The 21,942-nt window shown below is 43.6% G+C and overlaps 1 protein-coding gene across 1 annotated transcript in view; it reads right to left on the minus strand.

Moving 5' to 3' along the window:
- Positions 1-16,713, minus strand: part of LOC308167118 (inactive all-trans-retinol 13,14-reductase) — a gene marked incomplete at both ends in the record, with an annotated part of 17,602 nt that extends 889 nt beyond the window's left edge. Inside the window, 10 exons of the mRNA XM_080541494.1 lie at positions 1-42; positions 568-734; positions 834-943; positions 1,885-2,023; positions 2,553-2,681; positions 3,424-3,621; positions 13,854-14,049; positions 14,408-14,649; positions 15,255-15,437; positions 16,557-16,713. The exon at positions 1-42 is cut by the window's left edge and continues 118 nt beyond it. Coding sequence (XP_080397620.1) covers positions 1-42; positions 568-734; positions 834-943; positions 1,885-2,023; positions 2,553-2,681; positions 3,424-3,621; positions 13,854-14,049; positions 14,408-14,649; positions 15,255-15,437; positions 16,557-16,713 — 1,563 coding nt within the window. The remainder of the gene's footprint in view (positions 43-567; positions 735-833; positions 944-1,884; positions 2,024-2,552; positions 2,682-3,423; positions 3,622-13,853; positions 14,050-14,407; positions 14,650-15,254; positions 15,438-16,556) is intronic.
- Between the last annotated feature and the right edge of the window lie 5,229 nt (positions 16,714-21,942).

Below are 21,942 nucleotides of genomic sequence, written 5' to 3' on the forward strand. Positions count from 1 at the left end.
GTGCATGTTAGTGAGAGGAGTCGCCACGTCCTGGAACACCAGCTGGAACACAACGACATACGGGTGTTAGTTACAAACTTAGAGAGAAACTCTCTCTCCCTCACACACTCCACGGCTTCAGCCTACACCTTTTTGGTCCTGATGTTATAAATTGTGACTATGTACATTTTCTTATATCTGTATTGTGAATTGTATAGGGGACCAAATAAACAAACATTCTCATTCTCACACACACACACACACACACACACACACAACATTGTGCACACACATAGACATGCAGGGGCTCATATACACACACACACACACACACACACACACACACTCAGACACACACACACACACACACACACACACACAACATTGTGCACACACATAGACATGCAGGGGCTCCTATACACACGCACAAACACACACACACACACACAGACACACACACACACACACACACACACCCACAGACACACACACACACACACACACAGACACATACACACACAGACACACACACACACACACACAGACACACACACGCACACACACACATACTGTAACATGACCTCATACCTTGTCCCTCAGCTTGGGGAATATGGTGCACGCCCAGTCGAAGACTTTGTTAGCGAATCTCATCTTGTAGTTGTGGTATTCATCCCCCCTTTTCCTCACTGTCGTATCCGTCCACTCCTCAAACCACTCATACTTCACCATGGTCAATATCGTCATGCAGGATTTCCCTGTGAATAAAACATGTTTACATTCCTGTACAATCCATGGGTCTTATTTCACAACTACACACTCTTGTTTAATACATGATCTTTGTCGTCCGTAGGTACCTGGGTGTCGTATGGCGGAGGTGGTGTCTTTGGCAGAGGGGAAGGTGATGAACATCATGGGGATGTTGTCAGGCGCTTCCTCTTTCTCCAGGGCAAAGAACTCGTCCATCCTATAGGACAACACAGGGGAGAGCTTCCCCAATCAAACAGTTGTTGTTTGGGCCTGTGCCACCCCCCCCTTCTTCGGGGGACTAATATTACTTCTTTTAATTTTGTTTGTTTCTTTTTGTTTCTTTTTGTTTCTTTTTATTATTCAATTACAAAGAAATGAAAGAAAAGAAAAATGATAATACAAATATCTATAGAAAGTTACTTGAAAAACAAGGAGGAAGGGGCGAACAGGCCAGCCACCATGACAACATATAAACAAACAAACAGACCACACAACTGTTATTGTCGCACTTATTATAGTAGACAGACACATCAATGAAACAACTGATACTGATTATGTCAATGCCTCACAAATCCCTTTTATGTATTGTTAATGCCACAGCGCCACCTGGTGGGTGCAGTGAGCGATAGATTAGATTCAACTTTATTGTCATTGCACAAGTACCTAACCCTAACCCTAACCCTAAGTACCTAAGAGACAACGAAATGTATATTATATTACAGTGAGTATAAATATGATATGTATAGTTATGATATGATATGTACAGTATGTACAAGAACATGGGCAATAGGTCTTGAGGTATGTTACATATGTAAGATGTATAATTAGAGACCATATCATTTGACCGCAGTGGGAGGAAGGACGTTTTTAATTTGTGGTCCTCTGTGGCTCAGTCGGTAGAGCATGGCGCTAACAACGCTTAGGTTGTGGGTTCAATTCCTGCTGGGACCATATATACTCAAATGTATTGCACTCATTGCAATGTAAGTTGATTTGGATAAAAACATCAGCTAAATGGCATATATTATATATATATATATATATATATATATATATATATATATGTACAGTAGCAGTCAAAAGTTTGGACACACTTTCTGAAAACAATGGGAAAAAGTGTCCAAACTTTTGTCTGGCACTGTATATTTGGGTACTCACGAGGAATCCATATCGTTGTTTTTGAAGAGCCAGTAGTTAGTGGAGACGATGCCCAGCTCTTCCTTGGTGCCGTCAAAGCCAGAGAAGACCAGGAACGACCCCCGGCCGTGCTTCATCATGTCCAGGCGGTCTTGAACGGCTGTGCGGGGAAAGACAACAGGTGGGGGAGTGGGTAGAGTTGGACTACTGATCAGAAGGTCATGAGTTCAGATCCCATCTGCACTCGCAGTGTTTTGGTGTGAGAATTGTCAGGTCTGACGACTGTCCAACTTACCTGATTATATACTGTCCAATTTCCCTGATTATATACTGTCCAATTTACCTGATTATACACTGTCCAATTTACCTGATTATACACTGTCCAATTTACCTGATTATATACTATCCAATTTACCTGATTATATACTGTCCAATTTACCTGATTATATACTGTCCAACTTACCTGATTATATACTGTCCAATTTACCTGATTATACACTGTCCAATTTACCTGATTATATACTATCCAATTTACCTGATTATATACTGTCCAACTTACCTGATTATACACTCCAATTTACCTGATTATATACTGTCCAATTTACCTGATTATATACTGTCCAACTGAACTGGATTCAGTCACATGCCACCATAGAGTAGCTCAAACGTGTTCCTCATCACCAGCTCACCTGGTTTGATCTGTGGGGGTAGAGCCTCTGGGGGTAGAAGCTTCTGGAAGGTGGTGAACAACCCAGCGTTTGAGATGACCACCGGAGCGAGCACCTCCACCTCCTCCTGACCCTTCCTGACCTTCACACCTGTGAGTGACGACAGAACCCCGTCAGACCCAGAGGACGTCACACTCTGTTTGCCTTGTAGTAGATGCTGATCATCCACATCATCATCCACATCATCCAACAGCCATGTTTCAGTCAGCAATTTCTAGTAGAGGGGTTAGTGGAGGTCTAGTGGATAGTGAGTTAGACTGGTGATTGGAAGGTTGTGAGTTCAAATCCTGCCTGAAACACCACCACCACTAGTGTGTCCTTGAGTAAGGCACTTAGCCCTCAGTTCCTCCAGCTAAATGGCTAATTCTAATTTAGTTCAGATTGCCAGTAATCACTCACCTGCTCTGTAATCTACAAAAATAATATATATTATATGACTGTAGTATGACTACCATCACTTTATCACTTTATTACCTGATTCTACTTTATTATTACTTTCTTCACTTATTTTACCTTATTCTATTATTGTTGTTTTGTATCTTGCTGCAATGCCAATGTTGAAGAACCTAAACCTAAGAATTGTACTCTAGTGTACCTGTACATTAAATATAATAAAAGCAATTCTGATTCTAGATTAGATTAGATTCAACTTTATTGTCATCGCAGAGTACCCGTACTATACAACGAAATGCAGTTTAGCATCCAAACAAAAGTGCAAATAGTGATATAAGGGCATGATATAAATAGAACAATGTCTATTCATATCTGATTTATATCTGATTATTCATATCTAATTCTGGTTCTGATGATTGACCCAGAGAGGTTAGCTCACCATAAGCGGTCCCCTCCTTGTTGACCAGGATCTGGGTGACGGAGGCTCTGACCATGCAGTTGCCTCCAGACTTCTGGATCACAGGGATGATGTTGTAGGCGATCTCACTGGCGCCCCCTTTTGGGTAGTACGCTCCTCTCTTGTAGTGGTGCAGCAACAGAGCGTTGATGACGATACTGGAATCCTTCGGGGGTACACCTGAATAGAATAGAACAGAAGACATTTGTGGCCTGGGGTGGTTGTTGTGTCCTGTTTATACCGCCAGTGGGCGCTAGTATGCAAGTGATGTATGCAGTGACGGAAGTGATGTATGCACTTCCGGAGGTGAAGAAGGGGAGTTGAATAAATGGCGAATTGAACAGCAGCTGCGTGTATCCCGGTCTCATTCTTTTACGAACTACTTTCTTACTACAGAATACCACATTTTTGGCGACGAGGATGGCTATTTCCGTACCCTTACCTACACCGTTCATGCCTGTGCCAGGCGAACCTGCTATTTCTTTTCCTACTTGGTTGAGAATGTTTGAAAATTACATGCTCGTAATTGATGCTACCGGAGAAAAATGGCCGGAGGAAAGAAAGCGCGCGATTCTTCTCCATGCTCTTGGGACCGAAGGACAAAGACTGTTCTACACTCTAAAGGATACGGGTGTTACCTACACTTCTGCCGTGGATGGACTGAAAAAGTACTTTGTTCCTAAGGTGAATGTGATTGCTGAACGTCACAAATTTCGACAGAGAGCTCAGGGTCCTGACGAGACGGTTAATCAGTTCCTTGCTTCATTACGCGAGCTAGCTGCAGCTTGTGAATTTGGCGCCATGGAGGAACAAATGATTCGTGATCAACTGATTGAGCGTGTTGCTAATACACGCATACGAGACAGACTTTTACTTGAATCGGACTTGTCTCTGGACAAAGCTACTTCAATGGCCTTACAAATCGAGGCTGGACTACGGAACTCCAACGTTCTCTCTGGAGCTACAGCTTCGGTGAGAGCCATCGAGAAACAGCCGACGAGGAGGAGGTTCGACAAGGGCAAGAAGAAAGATCCGACGACGACTGCACATGCCACGGTCTACAGCCAGCCAGCTACAACTGGGAATCAGCGCGCCTGCTTCCGATGCGGATCCACAGGACACTTAGCTAACAAGCCTACATGCCCAGCGGTTAAGGTGACTTGCAATACATGCGGAAAAGTTGGACATTTTTCCAAGGTGTGTAGATCGGCTCAAAAAGAGGTGCGTGAGGTAATGGTGAATGACGTTACTGTGCTTTACATGCAGGGGGCCGTCGTGAATGATACAATTATGTGTACTGTACGAGTTGATGCAAATTATCATTCCCATGATGTTGAGCTGATAGTGGATACAGGCTCATCTGTTTCTATTATTCCAGAGAGTACTTACCAGACACTTTTCCATACATGTGTCCTGGCTGAGCCTACAGTGAATCTGCTTACTTACTCGAGAGAGAAAATTCCTGTTAAAGGTTGCATGCATGCTACAGTTGTTCATAATGGACATTCAGTTACAGGTTCATTGATAGTGGTTGAATCAGGAAATGCATTGCTGGGACTAGATTTATTTGTAGCATTGCAGATGTGCATTGAGGGTAACAAAATTATTACTGTTAGCTCTGCTAGCTCTCCTACTGTGCTCCGAGCACCTACTGTACAGAGTACCACTCCACAGACCGAACCAGAGGTTCTAGTACAGGAGTTAGGGTGTGCAAAAGGTTTTATGCACAAAATACAGGTTAAACCAGATGCTGTGCCAGTACAGCAGAAACTGAGGAGGCTTCCGTTCTCAGTGAGGCAGGCTGTGACCGATGAGCTCGCAGATCTACAGGAAAAAGGCGTTATAGAACGTATAGACGCATCTCCATGGGTTTCCCCTATAGTTGTGACCCAGAGAAAGGGGGGAGGAAAGCCTCGCCTGTGTGTTGACCTCAGAGAACCTAATAAGGCAATCATCAGTGACTGTCATCCCTTACCGCACATGGATGAACTGTTCGCTGAGCTCCGTGGAGCCACAGTCTTTTCTACTATAGACTTAGCCTCTGCTTATCACCAGTTGCCATTGCATCCAGATAGTCGTGATTTAACTGCGTTTATCACGCATGAGGGTCTCTTTCGTTTCTGCCGAGTGCCATTTGGCCTCGCTTCTGCTCCTTCAGCTTTTCAGAAAATGATGTCGACTGTACTGACAGGCCTGCCAGGCGTACAGGCCTACCTGGATGATGTGATTTGCTACGGCATCACACAGCAGGATCACGATGTCAGCCTACGGAGAGTGCTACATGCTCTAAATGAAGTGGGACTTAAACTGAACATGCACAAGTGTAAGTTCAACCAGAAAGCTCTGCGCTTCCTGGGCCACACTGTGTCCAAAGATGGTCTTCATCCTGACCAAGACGGGGTCAGTGCTGTGGCGAACGCGCCTGCCCCGCACGACACATCCTCCCTGCGGTCCTTCCTAGGACTTGCATCGTGGTATAGTAAATTCATACCTGACTTCTCTACTGTGGTGGAACCGCTACGTGCTACACTCAGGGAATCTACTGACACTAAGTTTGAATGGACAGCGGATGCAGAGTCCAGTTTTACTGAGGTTAAGAGACTGATTACTGAGAGTCCTACCTTAGCATTATATGATCCTGAGTTACCTACTTATGTCACTACCGATGCTTCTAACTATGGATTGGGGGCTGTAATGAGCCAGATTCACCCAGACAATACAGAGAGAACCATAGCTTTTGCGTCCAGGACACTTTCTCCTGCAGAGAGAAAGTACTCTACCGTCGAGCGTGAGGCGCTGGCATGCGTTTGGGCGGTGGAAAGGTGGAGAACCTACCTGTGGGGACATCGTTTTGTCCTACGCACAGACCACCAAGCGTTGACAACCCTACTCACTTCCAGGGGTACGGGTCGCGCAGGTCTGAGAATAGCGAGATGGTCTGCACGTCTACTATGCTTTACTTATGATGTCACTTACCATCCAGGGAAACGTAATGTGACTGCTGACTGCTTGTCCAGACTCCCTCTGCCTTCGACAGGAGAGGTGGAGGAGGAGCCAGACATGGTGACTACAGTGTTTAGTCGTGAAGGTAACCCTTCCTTCCTGGTCTCTGACAACGGATGTCAGTTTACCTCCCAGGCTTTTGCAAGCTTTCTGGGAGAGAGAGAGATAAAGCACCTGCGTTCCAGTGTTTATTATCCAAGAGCCAACGGGGCTATTGAGAGATTTAATCGAGTTCTCAAAGAGTGTATTCAGACGGCTGAGAGAATGCACAAGCCATGGAAACATGCAGTAACAGAGTTCTTACTGAACTATCGCGCTACGCCGCATGCTACTACAGGAGCTACTCCCTTTGAGTTGCTGAGGAACAGAAAGATGCGTACAAAACTAAATGTCCTCCCTGTCTCACAACAAATTAAGTCACATGAGAAAGTGCAGGAGACAGTGAGACGCAAGCAACAGGAGAGTAAGGAGTACACAGACAGAATGAGGGGAGCGAAAGTGCCCATGTTCCAAGTGAATGACACCGTACGTGTCCGCAGACCGGAGCATGTAAAAAAGGGATCATCAAGATTCACAGAACCGCTGACAGTAGTTAGTAAAGCAGGACAGAATACATACCTGCTCAGTGATGGTCGAAAATGGAATGCATCCAAGCTTACACGCTTCCCCAAGGATGCTCTGTCTGGCACCAGTGGTGAAAAGGAGATTGAGCTAGAGGAGTTCACGGTGCCCGAGACAGAGAATGTGTTTAATGAACCAGGTCCAAGAAGGAACCTGAGAGTCAGAAACCCACCTAGGTGGCTGGTAGACTTTGTGCCGTAGAGAACGTACTAAAAGGCTAGGATAGAACACGGTTCTAACTTAGTACAAAAAGGTCCTACAATGCAATGACAAAAGTGAATGTTCATTTCATGTTTCACTGTCATAAACTGTTTATTGTTGTTATTCATTATGCTGATTCATTCATTTTCATTTCCTTCGTTTTCATTTTATTTCAATTGTACTGACACCAGTCTACAGAATATTGCATTCGTTGAGGACTGTAATCCCTTTTAAGAAAGGGGGAAATGTTGTGTCCTGTTTATACCGCCAGTGGGCGCTAGTATGCAAGTGATGTATGCAGTGACGGAAGTGATGTATGCACTTCCGGAGGTGAAGAAGGGGAGTTGAATAAATGGCGAATTGAACAGCAGCTGCGTGTATCCCGGTCTCATTCTTTTACGAACTACTTTCTTACTACAGAATACCACAGTGGTCCAGTGGTCTAGCACCGCGGTCTACAGTGCACACATATTTATGCCCATGTCGGCATGCGTTCGAATCCGGCCCATGCCCTGCTGACATGCCCTCTCTCCCTTCTTCTCCTTACTTTCCTGTCTGTCTTCACTGTATCTGTCCAATACAATGAAAAATATGAGTGGGACTGCCCCACTCAGAAAAAATTACAAACAAATTACTAAAAAGAATAGAAGAGAATGATTATTACTCACTCATGTTTCATGTCTTGAGTTCTTATACATAGAACCTTCCTCCAGTGTCCGGGTCAAATCTGACCCATTTACAACTTTGCCTCAAGACCTTATGTTCTCCTCCACCTGAGGCATTTGAACATGTAACATTGCTGATCACCATTTTCATTGAATTTGAGTGGTTTAGTCAACTTTGTCACACCTGTTAGTCCAGGACTAAAATGTGACAGCAGCTGGTGAAACCGGGAACAAGTCGGCAACCAATGATTTTGTTTGTGGTTTCTTTTCTCTTATTGACATGCATTAAGTGTTCCTTGATGTTTATTTGAAACATAGATATTGACGAGAGTGGAACTATGTAAAAGCCTTCTGGGCTTCGTTCCCTCCTTGCACAATCTCTTGTGTGCTAAATAAATAAACTAAACTAAACTAAACTAAACCAAACAAATTGTCCAGACTTTTATTCTGAAAACGAACTAACTAGGGAGTAGTCGGGGTTACTCATTATATACTCAATCCATTGCGTTGCAATATTTTTGACTTGACTGTGACGATTGGATACTCCTACCACTAGGTGTCAGTAGAGGTCCTTGTTATAGGACAGGACCGGAGATGAGGTAGTGGTAGTGACAGGACAGGAACTGATAGGTACTAGGTAGATGGAGTTGATGTAACCAGAGCACGTGAATAAAAGTTATAAAAAGATTCTCATTGAACTGTTTCTCATTGAACGACACGAACAACACATGGTACCAGGAGTAAAACAGTGCAAGATACAACTGTGAAATGCGACATGGATTCAGTGAAGCCACCGACGAGTCTGCAACTGACGGGGAATGTCGACAGCAATTGGCGCACTTTTAAACAACAGTTTCTACTCTACATTACAGCGTTGGGATTGGAAACGAAGCCGGACACCAGGAAAGTAGCACTCTTACTAACAATAGCAGGCCCACAAGCCATAGAAGTGTATAACACGTTCGTGTTTGAGGAAGAAGATGATAACGAGAAGCTGGATAAAGTGCTCGGGAAATTTGATGCCCATTGCTCTCCCAAAAAGAACGAGACGTACGAGAGATATGTGTTCCGTTCTAGAATCCAGCAGCAGGGCGAGCCTTTCGATAGTTTTCTGACTGACCTAAAGCTAAAAGCACGGTCATGTAACTTTGCTACACTAAAGGACTCCATGATCAGGGACCAGATCGTAGTTGGTGTGGAGGATAAAAAGGTCAGGGAAAGGCTGCTGAGGGAAGCTGAGTTGACATTAGAGGGGGCAATCAAGATCTGTCATGCGAGTGAGCTGTCCCGGATTCACGCGAGGACGTTCGGCGAGATGGCAGCGGGCTCCATGAAAGTGAGTGATGATGTGACAGTTGCCGCGGTCTTCTACAAAGGAAAACAACGCGCACAAACGCAACGGACAGACGGTGAGACGTTCAACTGCAAACGCTGTGGCTCGCAGCACAAGCCAAGGGAGTGTCCAGCTTTTGGTAAGCAATGCTCTCATTGTAAAGGAAATAACCACTTTGCCAAACAGTGCTTCTCTAAAGGGAAAGAGAAAAGGATGGGAAAACCTGTAAATATAGTGGGGGAAGACACTGAAACTGACAGTGACAGTGACCCATATGTTGTTGGCATGGTGGGCTGTGAAGTAGAGCCACAGAAGCAGATAAATGCTGTCAAGCAAGATAAATGGATAGTACCACTGCAAATAAATGGGACTATAGTCACTCTGAAACTAGACACTGGTGCAAAAGCAAATCTAATCAGCATGTCTGACATCAAAGCAATGAAAGAAAAGCCAAAAATTCAAAGAAAAATGCTTGAGCTTAAGGACTATAATGGACAGAGAATTGACTGTTTAGGCACATGCAAGCTGAAAGTAACAGTGAAAAGGAAAGTGCACCACTTACTCTTCTCTGTGGTAGCTGAAGGACTAGACTCACTGATAGGTGATAAAGCATGCGAAGATTTAGAGCTGGTGAAAAGAGTGTACTGCATCAACACAACTGTGAGCACATCTAGTGACTCTGTTGAATCCATAGTGCAGAGCTATTCAGATGTGTTCAAGGGCTTTGGTGAACTGCCATTCACCTATAAAATCCAGCTCAAAGAAAATGCACAGCCAGTTGTGCATGCTGCACGAAGGGTCCCAGCACCATTGAGAGACCGTCTAAAGGAGGAACTAAACAGGATGACAACACTGGGTGTAATAAGGAAGATTGAAGAACCAACAGACTGGGTCAATTCAATGGTGTGTGTGAAAAAGAAAAACGGTGACCTAAGAATATGCATGGACCCAAAAGATCTAAACGAGAACATCAGGCGTGAACACTACCAGATACCCAAGCGTGAGGAAATCACCTGTGAAATGGCGGGTGCAAGATACTTCACAAAGCTTGATGCATCACAAGGGTTCTGGCAACTCAAATTAGAAGAGAGCAGCACCAAATATTGCACCTTCAACACTCCTTTTGGTCGATACCGCTTCCTCAGACTTCCATTTGGAATAATCTCTGCGTCTGAAATATTTCATAGAGCAGTGGAACACATCATCGAGGGGCTGGATGGAGTTCGAGCCTATGTGGACGACATCATTGTCTGGGGCTCCACAATCCAAGAACACAATGAGAGGCTGACAAAAGTGCTGGAGAGCATACGGAAGAATGGACTGAAGCTCAACAGGAGCAAATGCCAGTTTGGAGTTCAGGAAATAGTCTTCCTTGGAGACAAGCTCTCAGCACAAGGTGTCCAACCCGACCAGGAGAAAATCAACGCCATACTCGACATGCCGAGGCCCACAGACAAAACAGGGGTGCTACGCATCATGGGGATGGTCAACTTTATAGGTAAATTTATCCCCAACCTATCAGCGAAAACATCCTGCATCCGTGGGCTCCTGCACAATGAGAGTGTGTTCAAGTGGACCTCCAAACATGAGCATGAATGGCAAGTGCTCCAGAGAGCACTAACCACTGCACCTGTGCTAACATTCTTCGACCACACAAAGAGGATTAAAGTGTCCACAGATGCATCAAAAGATGGGATTGGTGCAGTACTCCTTCAGGCTGAGGGTGAACACTGGAAACCGGTAGCCTATGCATCTAGGTCTATGACAGAAACTGAGTGTCGTTACGCTCAAATAGAAAAGGAGTGTTTAGGGCTAGTGTTTGGGCTAGAGAGGTTCCACAGCTACGTATATGGCCTCCCCTGCTTCACTGTAGAGACAGACCATCGTCCATTAGTCGCTATAATCAAAAAGAATCTGAATGAGATGTCACCAAGAATACAGCGAATGATGATGAGATTGCAAAGATACGACTTTGGACTGATCTACACACCAGGAAAGCATCTAGTACTCGCTGACGCACTCTCGCGAGCACCAACAGGGGACAGTGTCAGTACAACTGAAGAGGATGTTCAGAGGCATGTGAACATGGTGTCTGCTGTGCTTCCTGTATCAGACTCCAAGTCCAGACAGATAGCTGAGGAAACAGCGAAAGACACAGAGCTGCAACAAGTCATCAGCAACATGCAAAATGGATGGCCTCCAGGTTCCTGTCCACAGTTCTTCCATGTCAGAGGTGAGCTGAGTGTAGTCTATGGGCTGCTGTTGCTAAAACACGACAGAATCATCATCCCAAGAGCTCTGAGGCAGGACATGCTACGGAGGATCCATGAAGGTCATCTCGGTGTCGCAAAGTGTAAAAGAAGGGCGAGAGATACTGTCTACTGGCCTGGAATCAACAAAGACATAGAGAGACTGATAAGCAGGTGTCAAACATGTCAGGAGCATAGGAACAAGCAAACCAAAGAGCCCATGATAGTAGCTGATGTGCCAGCAGCACCGTGGCACAAGGTAGGAATGGACTTGTTTCATCTCAAAGGAAGAGACTATGTAATAGTCATTGACTATTATTCCAACTTCCCTGAAATGGCACTGCTAGCAAACATGTCATCAGCCTGTGTCATAACACACACAAAATCGATCTTTGCCAGACATGGCATACCACATACCGTTGTGTCTGATAACGGACCATGCTTCAGTAGCGGAGAGTGGAGAGAGTTTGCAGAACAGTACGACTTCAATCATGTGACCTCCAGTCCTCTCTATGCACAGTCTAATGGAAAGGCTGAGAAAGGAGTCCACATTCTCAAGCAACTCCTGAAGAAAGCTGCTGACAGTGACTCAGATCCATACCTTGCTCTACTCAGCTACAGAGCATCACCTCTTGAGTGTGGACTGTCACCTGCTGAGTTGCTCATGAAGAGAAAGCTTCGTACCACACTGCCGAGTTACTCACAGCAAAGAAGACGTCCAAAGCTGAAACAAAAGCTACAGCTACAGAAGATGAAGCAGAAGTCATTCTATGACAGAACAGCCAAGCAGCTTCCACCACTCTCAAGCGACGACACAGTCAGGATTCAAGGTCCTGATGGATGGAAGACAAAAGCCACTGTTCTTGACGAAGTAGCTCCACGGTCATTCACGGTGAGAACAGAAGAAGGACAAATCTTCAGACGCAATCGCCGCAGTCTCCTAAAAACTCCAGAAGCTGTTTCAGAGCTCAGTGAAGCCTGCAGTGAGTCTGAGCCCATCCGTCCACTTCCAAGTGACTGTAACACAGACAGATATACTGAACCACACACTAACACACACATGTCAAGTGAACCTGTGATAAGAAGATCCACAAGACACATCACAAAGCCTGATAGACTGAACTTGTAAAAAAAAAAAAGAAGAAAAAAAAAAAGAAAGACAATAAGCATGAATGTGTAAGAATGTGTTTAATGTTTTGAGTTGATAAGTTATACATATAAAAGAAAGTTTAAGGGTTAGTTCATAGTAAACATGTTTGGTTGTGTGTTTCAGTAAAATGCTTTAAGGACATAGCTGCAGTTAAGATTGTAGCTGATACCTGTAATTTGTGTAACTTGAACTGTTAGCTGTTTGTTATTTTTCTTACCTCAAAGAAAGGAGGATGTGACGATTGGATACTCCTACCACTAGGTGTCAGTAGAGGTCCTTGTTATAGGACAGGACCGGAGATGAGGTAGTGGTAGTGACAGGACAGGAACTGATAGGTACTAGGTAGATGGAGTTGATGTAACCAGAGCACGTGAATAAAAGTTATAAAAAGATTCTCATTGAACTGTTTCTCATTGAACGACACGAACAACACATTGACTAGCGAGTGTGTCATTGATTTTCCAACAACGTTGACATTATCTTTACATTTTTCTGAATAAAAGTCTGAACACATTGTCGGTTGCCAACTTGTTCCTGCTTTCACCAGCTGTCGTCACAAATGACTGCCATAGGAAGTGAATGGGTAAGACTAAATTATGTTTATCCAGCAGATGGAAAACATCCCCATACACACACCCACTCACCCACACATCCACAACCACAACCCCCTCACCCGCACCCATCCGCCCCCCACCCTTTCATCCATCCATCCCTCCACCCTACCCCCCATAATGAGAAGTCGACTAAGGAGGTTACAGTTTGTCAGAGAGGCTCTCCAACCAAATGATGATGGATGGAGAGGAGATTGAAACTGAACCAGATAGAGAGGGGGATGTCTCGGAAAAAACATTTGGTGATGATTTAGGGTTAGGGTTAGGGTTTTATGTTCATATAAGAGCAGTTAAAACAGACCGGCCAATTTGCTCACGATCAGTATAATAAGGACACTGAAAACACTGAAAAAAGAATGAACACTGGAAAAAGCAATAACGCACTTTCAATGAAGTTTGTCCTCTATTTCCTCCCATATGAGGTTCAGATATATACTGTACTAGTTATATACTAGAATATGTACTGTACTAGTTATATACTGGGATATGTACTGTAATAGTTATATAATGTACTAGTTAAATATTGTACTAGTTATATACTAGGATATATAGTTGTATGACAGACAGGTGGACCCCTACCATAGAAGAGGTATGAGAAGATGACATGCAGGTCCTTGTTGCTGGTCAGGGTGCTGACCAGGTCAGTGGCTCCGGTACCAGACAGGGTGAAGATGGAGGAACAGAAATGGGCGATGCGTGTCTTCAGCAGGAAGAGAGCCAACCACTGTGGAATCAACTTCAGAGTGGCCAGGTAATGGGTCTTCTTGGCTGAGACCTGTCAGGTGATGAGAGAGGAGAGGAGAGGAGAGGAGAGGAGAGGAGAGGAGAGGAGAGGAGAGGAGTGGAGAGGAGAGGAGAGGAGAGGAGAGGAGAGGAGAGGAGAGGAGAGGAGAGGAGAGGAGTGGAGAGGAGAGGAGAGGAGAGGAGAGGAGAGGAGAGGAGAGGAGAGGAGAGGAGAGGAGAGGAGTGGAGAGGAGAGGAGAGGAGAGGAGAGGAGAGGAGAGGAGAGGAGACGAGAAAGGAAGAGAAGAGAAGAGAAGAGAAAACATCAGCTAACATTCTGTTAATACCTCCTTCCTCACTATTGTCATCACTTTAAAAAAACGAAAACATCAAAAAACATCTCCCCAAACCTTCATGATGTTGAAGAAGGTTTCGATGGCCTTGCCGTCATCGGGAAACTGCTTCAGCAGGTGTTCTTTCATCTCAGTCTTGCCGGTGAAGATGGTGTACTCTCGCTTCTCCTCTCCCAGGCCGATCTGGATGGTGTCAAAGTGTTTGTCCAGCTCCACAAACTCCAGCTGGCCCTCCGAGATCTGGTCCATGGCGATGCGCAACAGGCTGTTCTCATGGAGCTGACCAATGTAGTGGAGACCTGGGAGGGACGGATGGGGAGGAATAAATGGCCAAAATGCTATACTACGTAATACGTCAAAATGCATACCCTGCTGACATGCCCTCTCTCCTTACTTTCCTGTCTGTCTTCACTGCCCCACTCAGAAAAAATAACTACAGAAAAAAATAATGCTAGTAGAAGGAAGAATGATTTTATATATTTGTTTAGAGGGGATGGAAAGGTCTTGTTGTAGTTTTATATCATTTTATACATTTTTTTTTTTAAATTGAAGTCTCTCTACATTTTGGACGAATCTAGCACTCAAGGAAGGCCCAAGATCTGTGCCGCAGAGAATAATTCTGACTGTGGACAGGGCCCATAACTTGTGCAAGCACAGATTTATATAATATGATTGGTTCCCAAGAATAGTGACCTCATGACCAAGGACAGTTCTATAAATACGAGTCCCAACCAACGTTGGGGGCTTTTTGTCTGCTCTTTTCTCTCTGCGCTCATGTGACTTTGCTTAATAAAAGGCCTATTTGGAGACAATTGATTTAAGCTCTTTGTGCTTTATACGGTTTACTCAATCTATTAAGAATCAATTAAATCCACAACAGTCTCATGACGACCAGGCCTCTTACCAACATCAAACTCGAAGCCCTTCTCCACGTAGGTGTGGCAGCACCCCCCCGCCTGGTCGTGCTGCTCCAGCACCAGGACTTTCTTGCCCACCTTGGCCAACGTCGCTGCCACCGTCAGACCCCCGATGCCGCTGCCAATCACGATGACATCCAGGTCCCGGGGCACCTTGTCCACGCTGAAGCCTAGATGACCGAAAACACAACTCCCATAAGTATGAAGTCATCTGGGTCTTTTTTTCAGTCATATTTTTATCTGGGATCACTTTTGCATTAGATTTCAGTGTGTGTGTGTGTGTGTGTGTGTGTGGGTGTGTGTGTGTGTGTGTGTGTGTGTGTGTGTGTGTGTGTGAGTGTGTGTGAGTGTGTGCGTGTGTGTGTGTGTGTGCGTGTGTGTGTGTGTGTGTGTGTGTGTGTGTGAAAAATGTAACTTGCTGTATGTGCAAAATGTCTCAAGGTTGTATAACATATCATATCTTATCCTAATACATCATAGCTTACTCAGGATGTCATGAAGGTATCTAGATGACATTTCTTATCTTTGTTCCCAAGTGATGGCGTTATAAACGTCCTAGATTTGACTGCTACCATAACCATCCAGTCATAATCTAATTAAGATAGACAAGCCAATCCTTGTCTATCAAGGTGATAGGAAAACCATAAGATCAAAGTCAGCCATGTGTTTGAGATAAATAAGTAGTTTTTTTACAGGCTAGTAAAACTAGCCTGAACTAGATTTCACAATATACCACAGATAACATTATCAATTGTCCTCAGGTGATAGTTGAGCACTCGAGCAAAAACAGAAAAACACAGAATTTTTGTTGACCGCTCTTCCCTCTTTCAATTCACTAAACATTATATCTCATTTCAAAACAGTGGCAAGGATTTCCAGATGAACATTTGTAGCTCCATCTCTGAAAGACAAACTAAGACGTTCAGGCACTCTTGAAAGACATTGGAAGTTGAGGAAATGTCTCTTTGTTCTGACAAAATAAAGAATCTACAAATTGAGGTAAATTAAATATGAGGTATTTTTTTATGTCAACCCTAACCCTAAGCATGGCGTCAAGGGTAGCTACACATCTATTCATGATATACACCCAGTTTTACATTGTAGGACACGCACACATTCACACACACACACACACACACACACACGCACACACACCCGCACACACACACACACACACACACACACACACACACACACACACACACACACACACACACACACGCACACACACAGGCAGGCACACACACACACACACACACACACACACACACACACACATCCAAGCGTACCTTGCTTGATAACCTTGTCCCTCTTCCTCTGGTCATACTCGCGGGGTCCCGGGGGTCTCACGGAGGCCAAGGAGAAGGGGCTCGGCTTCCCAAAGAGGTACCAGTACGTCCCCCCGGCCCAGATCACAAACCAGGCCAGGAATATCAACAGCCACATGGTCCAGTCCATGGCCCAGTCAAACTCAGGAGCAGCAGACGCTACCGTCCTACAGCAAGGAAGGAGTAGAGAGAGTTTTCAGCAGAGAGACAGCTGAGATTCTGACTCCGACCAAGCTCCATCAAGTCCACTGCACAGTATATGTAGAGGGCTAAAGGTCTGAGTCATAGGCAGACGCATTCTGTGAAACAACCAATGATGGTGTTATGACAGGCAGTAAAGATAAAAGGGCAGTCCGTATCCATTTAAACTTTGTTCTTCCTGTGTGCAAAAATGATCTTGTGGGCTTCTTTCCTTGTCAACATACAGTTGCAGAATGGATGTTGACAAGGAAATTGCTGATATGTTCTGTCTGTACAGCTTAGAGGCCTAACCCTAACCCTTTTAAAAATGTTTTACAGGAAGTACAGTAGTGGGTAGAGGGGATGAAAAGGTCTTTAGGAGGGACCATCAAGATGGAGCGTGAAGAGATGGGTCTTCTAGATGTAGCCTGAAGAGATGGGTCTTCTAGATGTAGCCTGAAGAGATGGGTCTTCTAGATGTAGCCTGAAGAGATGGGTCTTCTAGATGTAGCCTGAAGAGATGGGTCTTTATGAAGAGATGGGTCTTTATGAAGAGATGGGTCTTTATGAAGAGATGGGTCTTCAATCTATGGCAATAGGCCTGGACCAAGCAGATCAGACTGAATCCATTTTTATGTCAATGTTACAGTTTTTTCCGATTGCTAAGTCGCAGTGTTCAAAACTGTAGTCACATTGTCAAAACTCTTCATACGGTCAGCGAAACAGAAGTCCATGTGGACCAAACTGTGACTCATTTTACATTGCTGCTTTCACACAAAATGCATTCAATGACCATGTTCTTCAAAATCCATGAACTCTTCTCTCATTCAAACTCCACCACCTGCAAAACACTATGTATTTGCAACACATTTTTCCTTTTTTGGGGGGGGGGTTGAACTTTTCATTTTCCACAAGTAAATGTAGTGTACTTTGAAGTAAATACCGTTACTTACTTTCTGCAAAGATACTGGGAAAAAAATTAATACACTAAAGGATAGAAGCAAATTGCGGCGTTTCTAATTCATTCTTGTTGCCTAATACTTTACAGTTGTACAGTCAACTATTCTGTCTATCATTACTATAAATCAAACCATTCTTATATGATGAAATATTCATTCTTCATTCAAACTAGGTAATGTTCCCTGCTTTCTGAGTGAACATTGTTGCCAGTGTCTGGTTGAACGAGCTTCTTTTGAGACATGAATGAAGTGTTTGGCCAAGATGCTTGTCAGTAATGCAGACTGTATGAAGAGTTTTGACAATGTGACTTTTGACAGTGTGACCACTGTAGCACATCTTTCTTCTCCTTTGTAATGGTAACCCTTCTGATGGGTCTGGCATGTATTTGCTATACTATATGTTATACTACATGCTATTCTCAAGGCTATATAACATGGCTATATAACATATGATATATGTTGTATAGAATTGTGAGGTAACTATTATCTTATTAAATGTTTTATCTATTTACTTCTTATATTTGCTTTTATTCATTGTCAATTTAATTTTCTTACTATGCTCCTCTAGCTGTATTCTTTAATAATAATGTATGTAAAGCACTTTGAATTGCCCCTGTTGTATGAAATGTGATGTACAAATAAAGTTGCCTTGCCTTGCCTACTACTAATAATAATAGATTTAAATGAAAAGCACCTTTCTCAGACTGAAGGACACTGAACAAAAAAATAGAAAACAAAAATACAAAAAGATAAAATCGTAGTCTAGTCAAGATCAAGAATGGTGGAAGAGCTCAGGCAACTATATGGCACAGCGTTGCTCAGGACCCATGCCCTGCTGTAGGAAGGCCAGTATGAACAGATCAGGACCCATGCCCTGCTGTAGGAAGGCCAGTATGAACAGATCAGGACCCATGCCCTGCTGTGGGAAGGCCAGTATGAACAGATCAGGACCCATGCCCTGCTGGAGGAAGGCCAGTATGAACAGATCAGGACCCATGCCCTGCTGTAGGAAGGCCAGTCTGAACAGATCAGGACCCATGCCCTGCTGGAGGAAGGCCAGTCTGAACAGATCAGGACCCATGCCCTGCTGGAGGAAGGCCAGGCTGAACAGATCAGGACCCATGCCCTGCTGTAGGAAGGCCAGTATGAACAGATCAAGACCCATGCCCTGCTGTAGGAAGGCCAGGCTGAACAGATCAGGACCCATGCCCTGCTGGAGGAAGGCCAGGCTGAACAGATGGTGTACTACGGATATCACTGGCTCTCAGCCCTCTCTTCAGTTTTTGAAACATTGCTTGAGACAACTGTTGAGCAGAACTGCACTTCATCAACATCATCATCATCGTAATAATGTTCAGTTATGTTCAATCAGTTGAAAACCTTGTATGAACAAGAGTACAGGTATGTGAGATATGCACACCTTTCAATAATTATTGGAGTTATCTTGGCGTTTCCTGTTATCAGATAAGGTAATTAACCTCTTGTAGTGTTCGATAAGACGATGCAGGCTTTCTGTTACAGCTGACGCAGTGCTTTATAAGTCACCTTAAAACAGTCATTACCTCCACGTTCGTTTTCATCAGAAAAACACATCATTTGCAACCATTTTTATACTACAATACACACACATAGTGGGGGGGGGGGGGGGGGGGTGCAGTCAGTGTTTCAATTCATTGACATGAAAACCTGACTTTCAGACTGTTCATCAGAGGATGAGTGTATGGTCAGGGTTCACTTCTACAATTTAGCCTCCTCCTGAATTACATCAGGTTTTTAAAAAGTCATTTAGGGGCACTAGTAGTATCTAGATGAAGCATACCTTGCGGATTATTCTGTGCCCCTGGTGCACAATATGAAAAAGCAATCTGGCTTAACTTGGTAACAGCCCTGGGGACTTATAAAAACGACTTACTAAATAGCAACACTGGATGTATATCATTAATAGATAAGCAGCGACACTCACAGCTTTGCTTGAAAACCCATGTGTTTTGGCATCGAAAACCTCATCATTAAGCTTCTTTACTTGTAATGACAAAGAGACATTTTCTCAATATCCAATGTCCTTCAAAGAGTGTCTGAAAGTCTTAGTTTTTCTTTCAGTGTAGGAACTACAAATCTTCATGTGAAAGTCATTGCTACTGTACTCAAATTAGATATGTTTAGTGAATTGAAAGAACCCCATCTATGTAACCTATACTGGAAGTTGTTCCTGTTATTAAAATGTTTTATTTATATATAGGTTAAATACTCCTATATTTTATATATAGGTTAAATACTCCTATATTTTATATATAGGTTAAATACTACTGTACCTAGAGGATTCTACTCCTGCAGAAACAAATTAAGTTAAATAACATCTCAGTGATGTCAAACTCTAAGATACAGTATAAGGAGGGTTAAGATAACAGAGTATAATGTGCAAAACTCACTGTAGACTTTATACATAGTGAGTTGTCAAAGCAATCATGTAACGATAAAGAGATAACTGGAATGACCCAATATTTACAATCACTTTTACCCTGTGTGTTTGATGCAATAAAACGTTGGCTAAGTGACATAACTATGATCAAAGAGGATCTTATAGATGATTCAAATGTAGGTCTATGCCTTGTCTTCCGTCGATAATTGAACAGTTATATGTGTAATTCACTTTAGTCCTGATCTGATTCATATTTACCTCAGACTCAAGGACACTTTATCTATACGTGGACTTTGTACACTAGCCATCAACAATCAACAATCTGGCCCCCTCCTACCTTGCCGACCTCATCCCCCTCCACACCCCCTCCCGTTGCCTCAGGTCTGACGACCAAACCACCCTCAAGACCACCAGGACCAAGCTCCGGACCTGGGGTGATAGGGCCTTTTCAGCCGCAGCCCCGTCCCTCTGGAACGCCCTCCCCAACTACATCAGACAGGCCAACACCCTGCCAACATTTAAACAGGCCCTCAAAACCCACCTCTTCAAGCTTGCCTTCACCAGTTAACCCTCTCCCCCTCCCCCTTCCCATGTGTCCCCAGCACTACCTTAATTAGGCCCCTATACTTTCTTTTATTTATTTGTATTATTTTTGTGTCTTTATTATTACTACTCGATCTTTTCAGTTTGTAAAGCGTCTTTGAGTGTCTAGAAAAGCGCTAATGTATATAAGTCTAATATAAAAGTCTAATGTATTATTATTATTATTATTATTATTATTATTATTATTAATATAACATCTTCCTGTTGACTGAAAACACTACATTGAGGTTACATAGCTATACAAAACTAAAATTAGTAAATGTGCCCCAACTACCGTAATCTAAATGTGTCACAAGTTATCTGTTCCAGATAGCAGTACACATAACACTACACTAGCCACTACAGACCAGGATGCCTGTACAGTATGTACCAATAGACAGCAAACACTAACAGAAGTGTCACAGCCTATGTTGAGTGTTTTGCTTTGTAGCTTTGTGTCGTTAGCTTGGCTGAAGTGAAGGTGCAATCAGCTTCAGAGGCAACACATCACTTGACTTGACAGAACCATTATGATGCAAATCTACGCAACTTACAACAAATACATTTGACTAAGTAAGTGAATCATCTATTGCAGGAAAAAGTAATCTATACCATTGGCAGTCATAATAAATAGAAGAAGGAAGGATTCTAACAGTAGAGAAACTGTACAGGGGGGTAGAGGGGTTGTAGATGTCTCCGGAGGGACAGTTAAGGTGTAGTCAAGACAAGACCTATGCCTTGTCTTGTTCCATTCTATCGTGTTTGCCATTATGGAGCCAGCCAGTAAGAGAGAAATACTGTTTGTGGTCTTATCACTCCTCCCACTCTAGATCTAGCACATCACTGTATGTTGCTTGTTTTGCCACTGAGGACGAAATTAGAAATACGTGTTCTTTAGTAATCTGTTCATGTGCCATCCTCTGGGACCAGATGCATCTTTGATGTACTGTATTTTAGTTTTGTATCCCAAATAAAGCAGAATCTCATTAAAATCCCATTCACTGAATTCATTGATGAGATTCATGAAGACGCTGTTACATTTGACATTTTTGGTATTTAGCAGACGCCTTTCTCCAAAGCTATTTACAACAATACATTTGACTAAGTAAGTGAATCATCTATCCACCACTAATAGCAGGAAAAGGTAATCTATGCTCGGACCAGGGGCCATTGGCAGTCATAATGCTAGAAAAAAAGGAACATTTTA

This window comes from Nansenia antarctica (assembly GCF_963989245.1).
Source record: "Nansenia antarctica genome assembly, chromosome: 11".
Taxonomy (NCBI): domain Eukaryota; kingdom Metazoa; phylum Chordata; class Actinopteri; order Argentiniformes; family Microstomatidae; genus Nansenia; species Nansenia antarctica.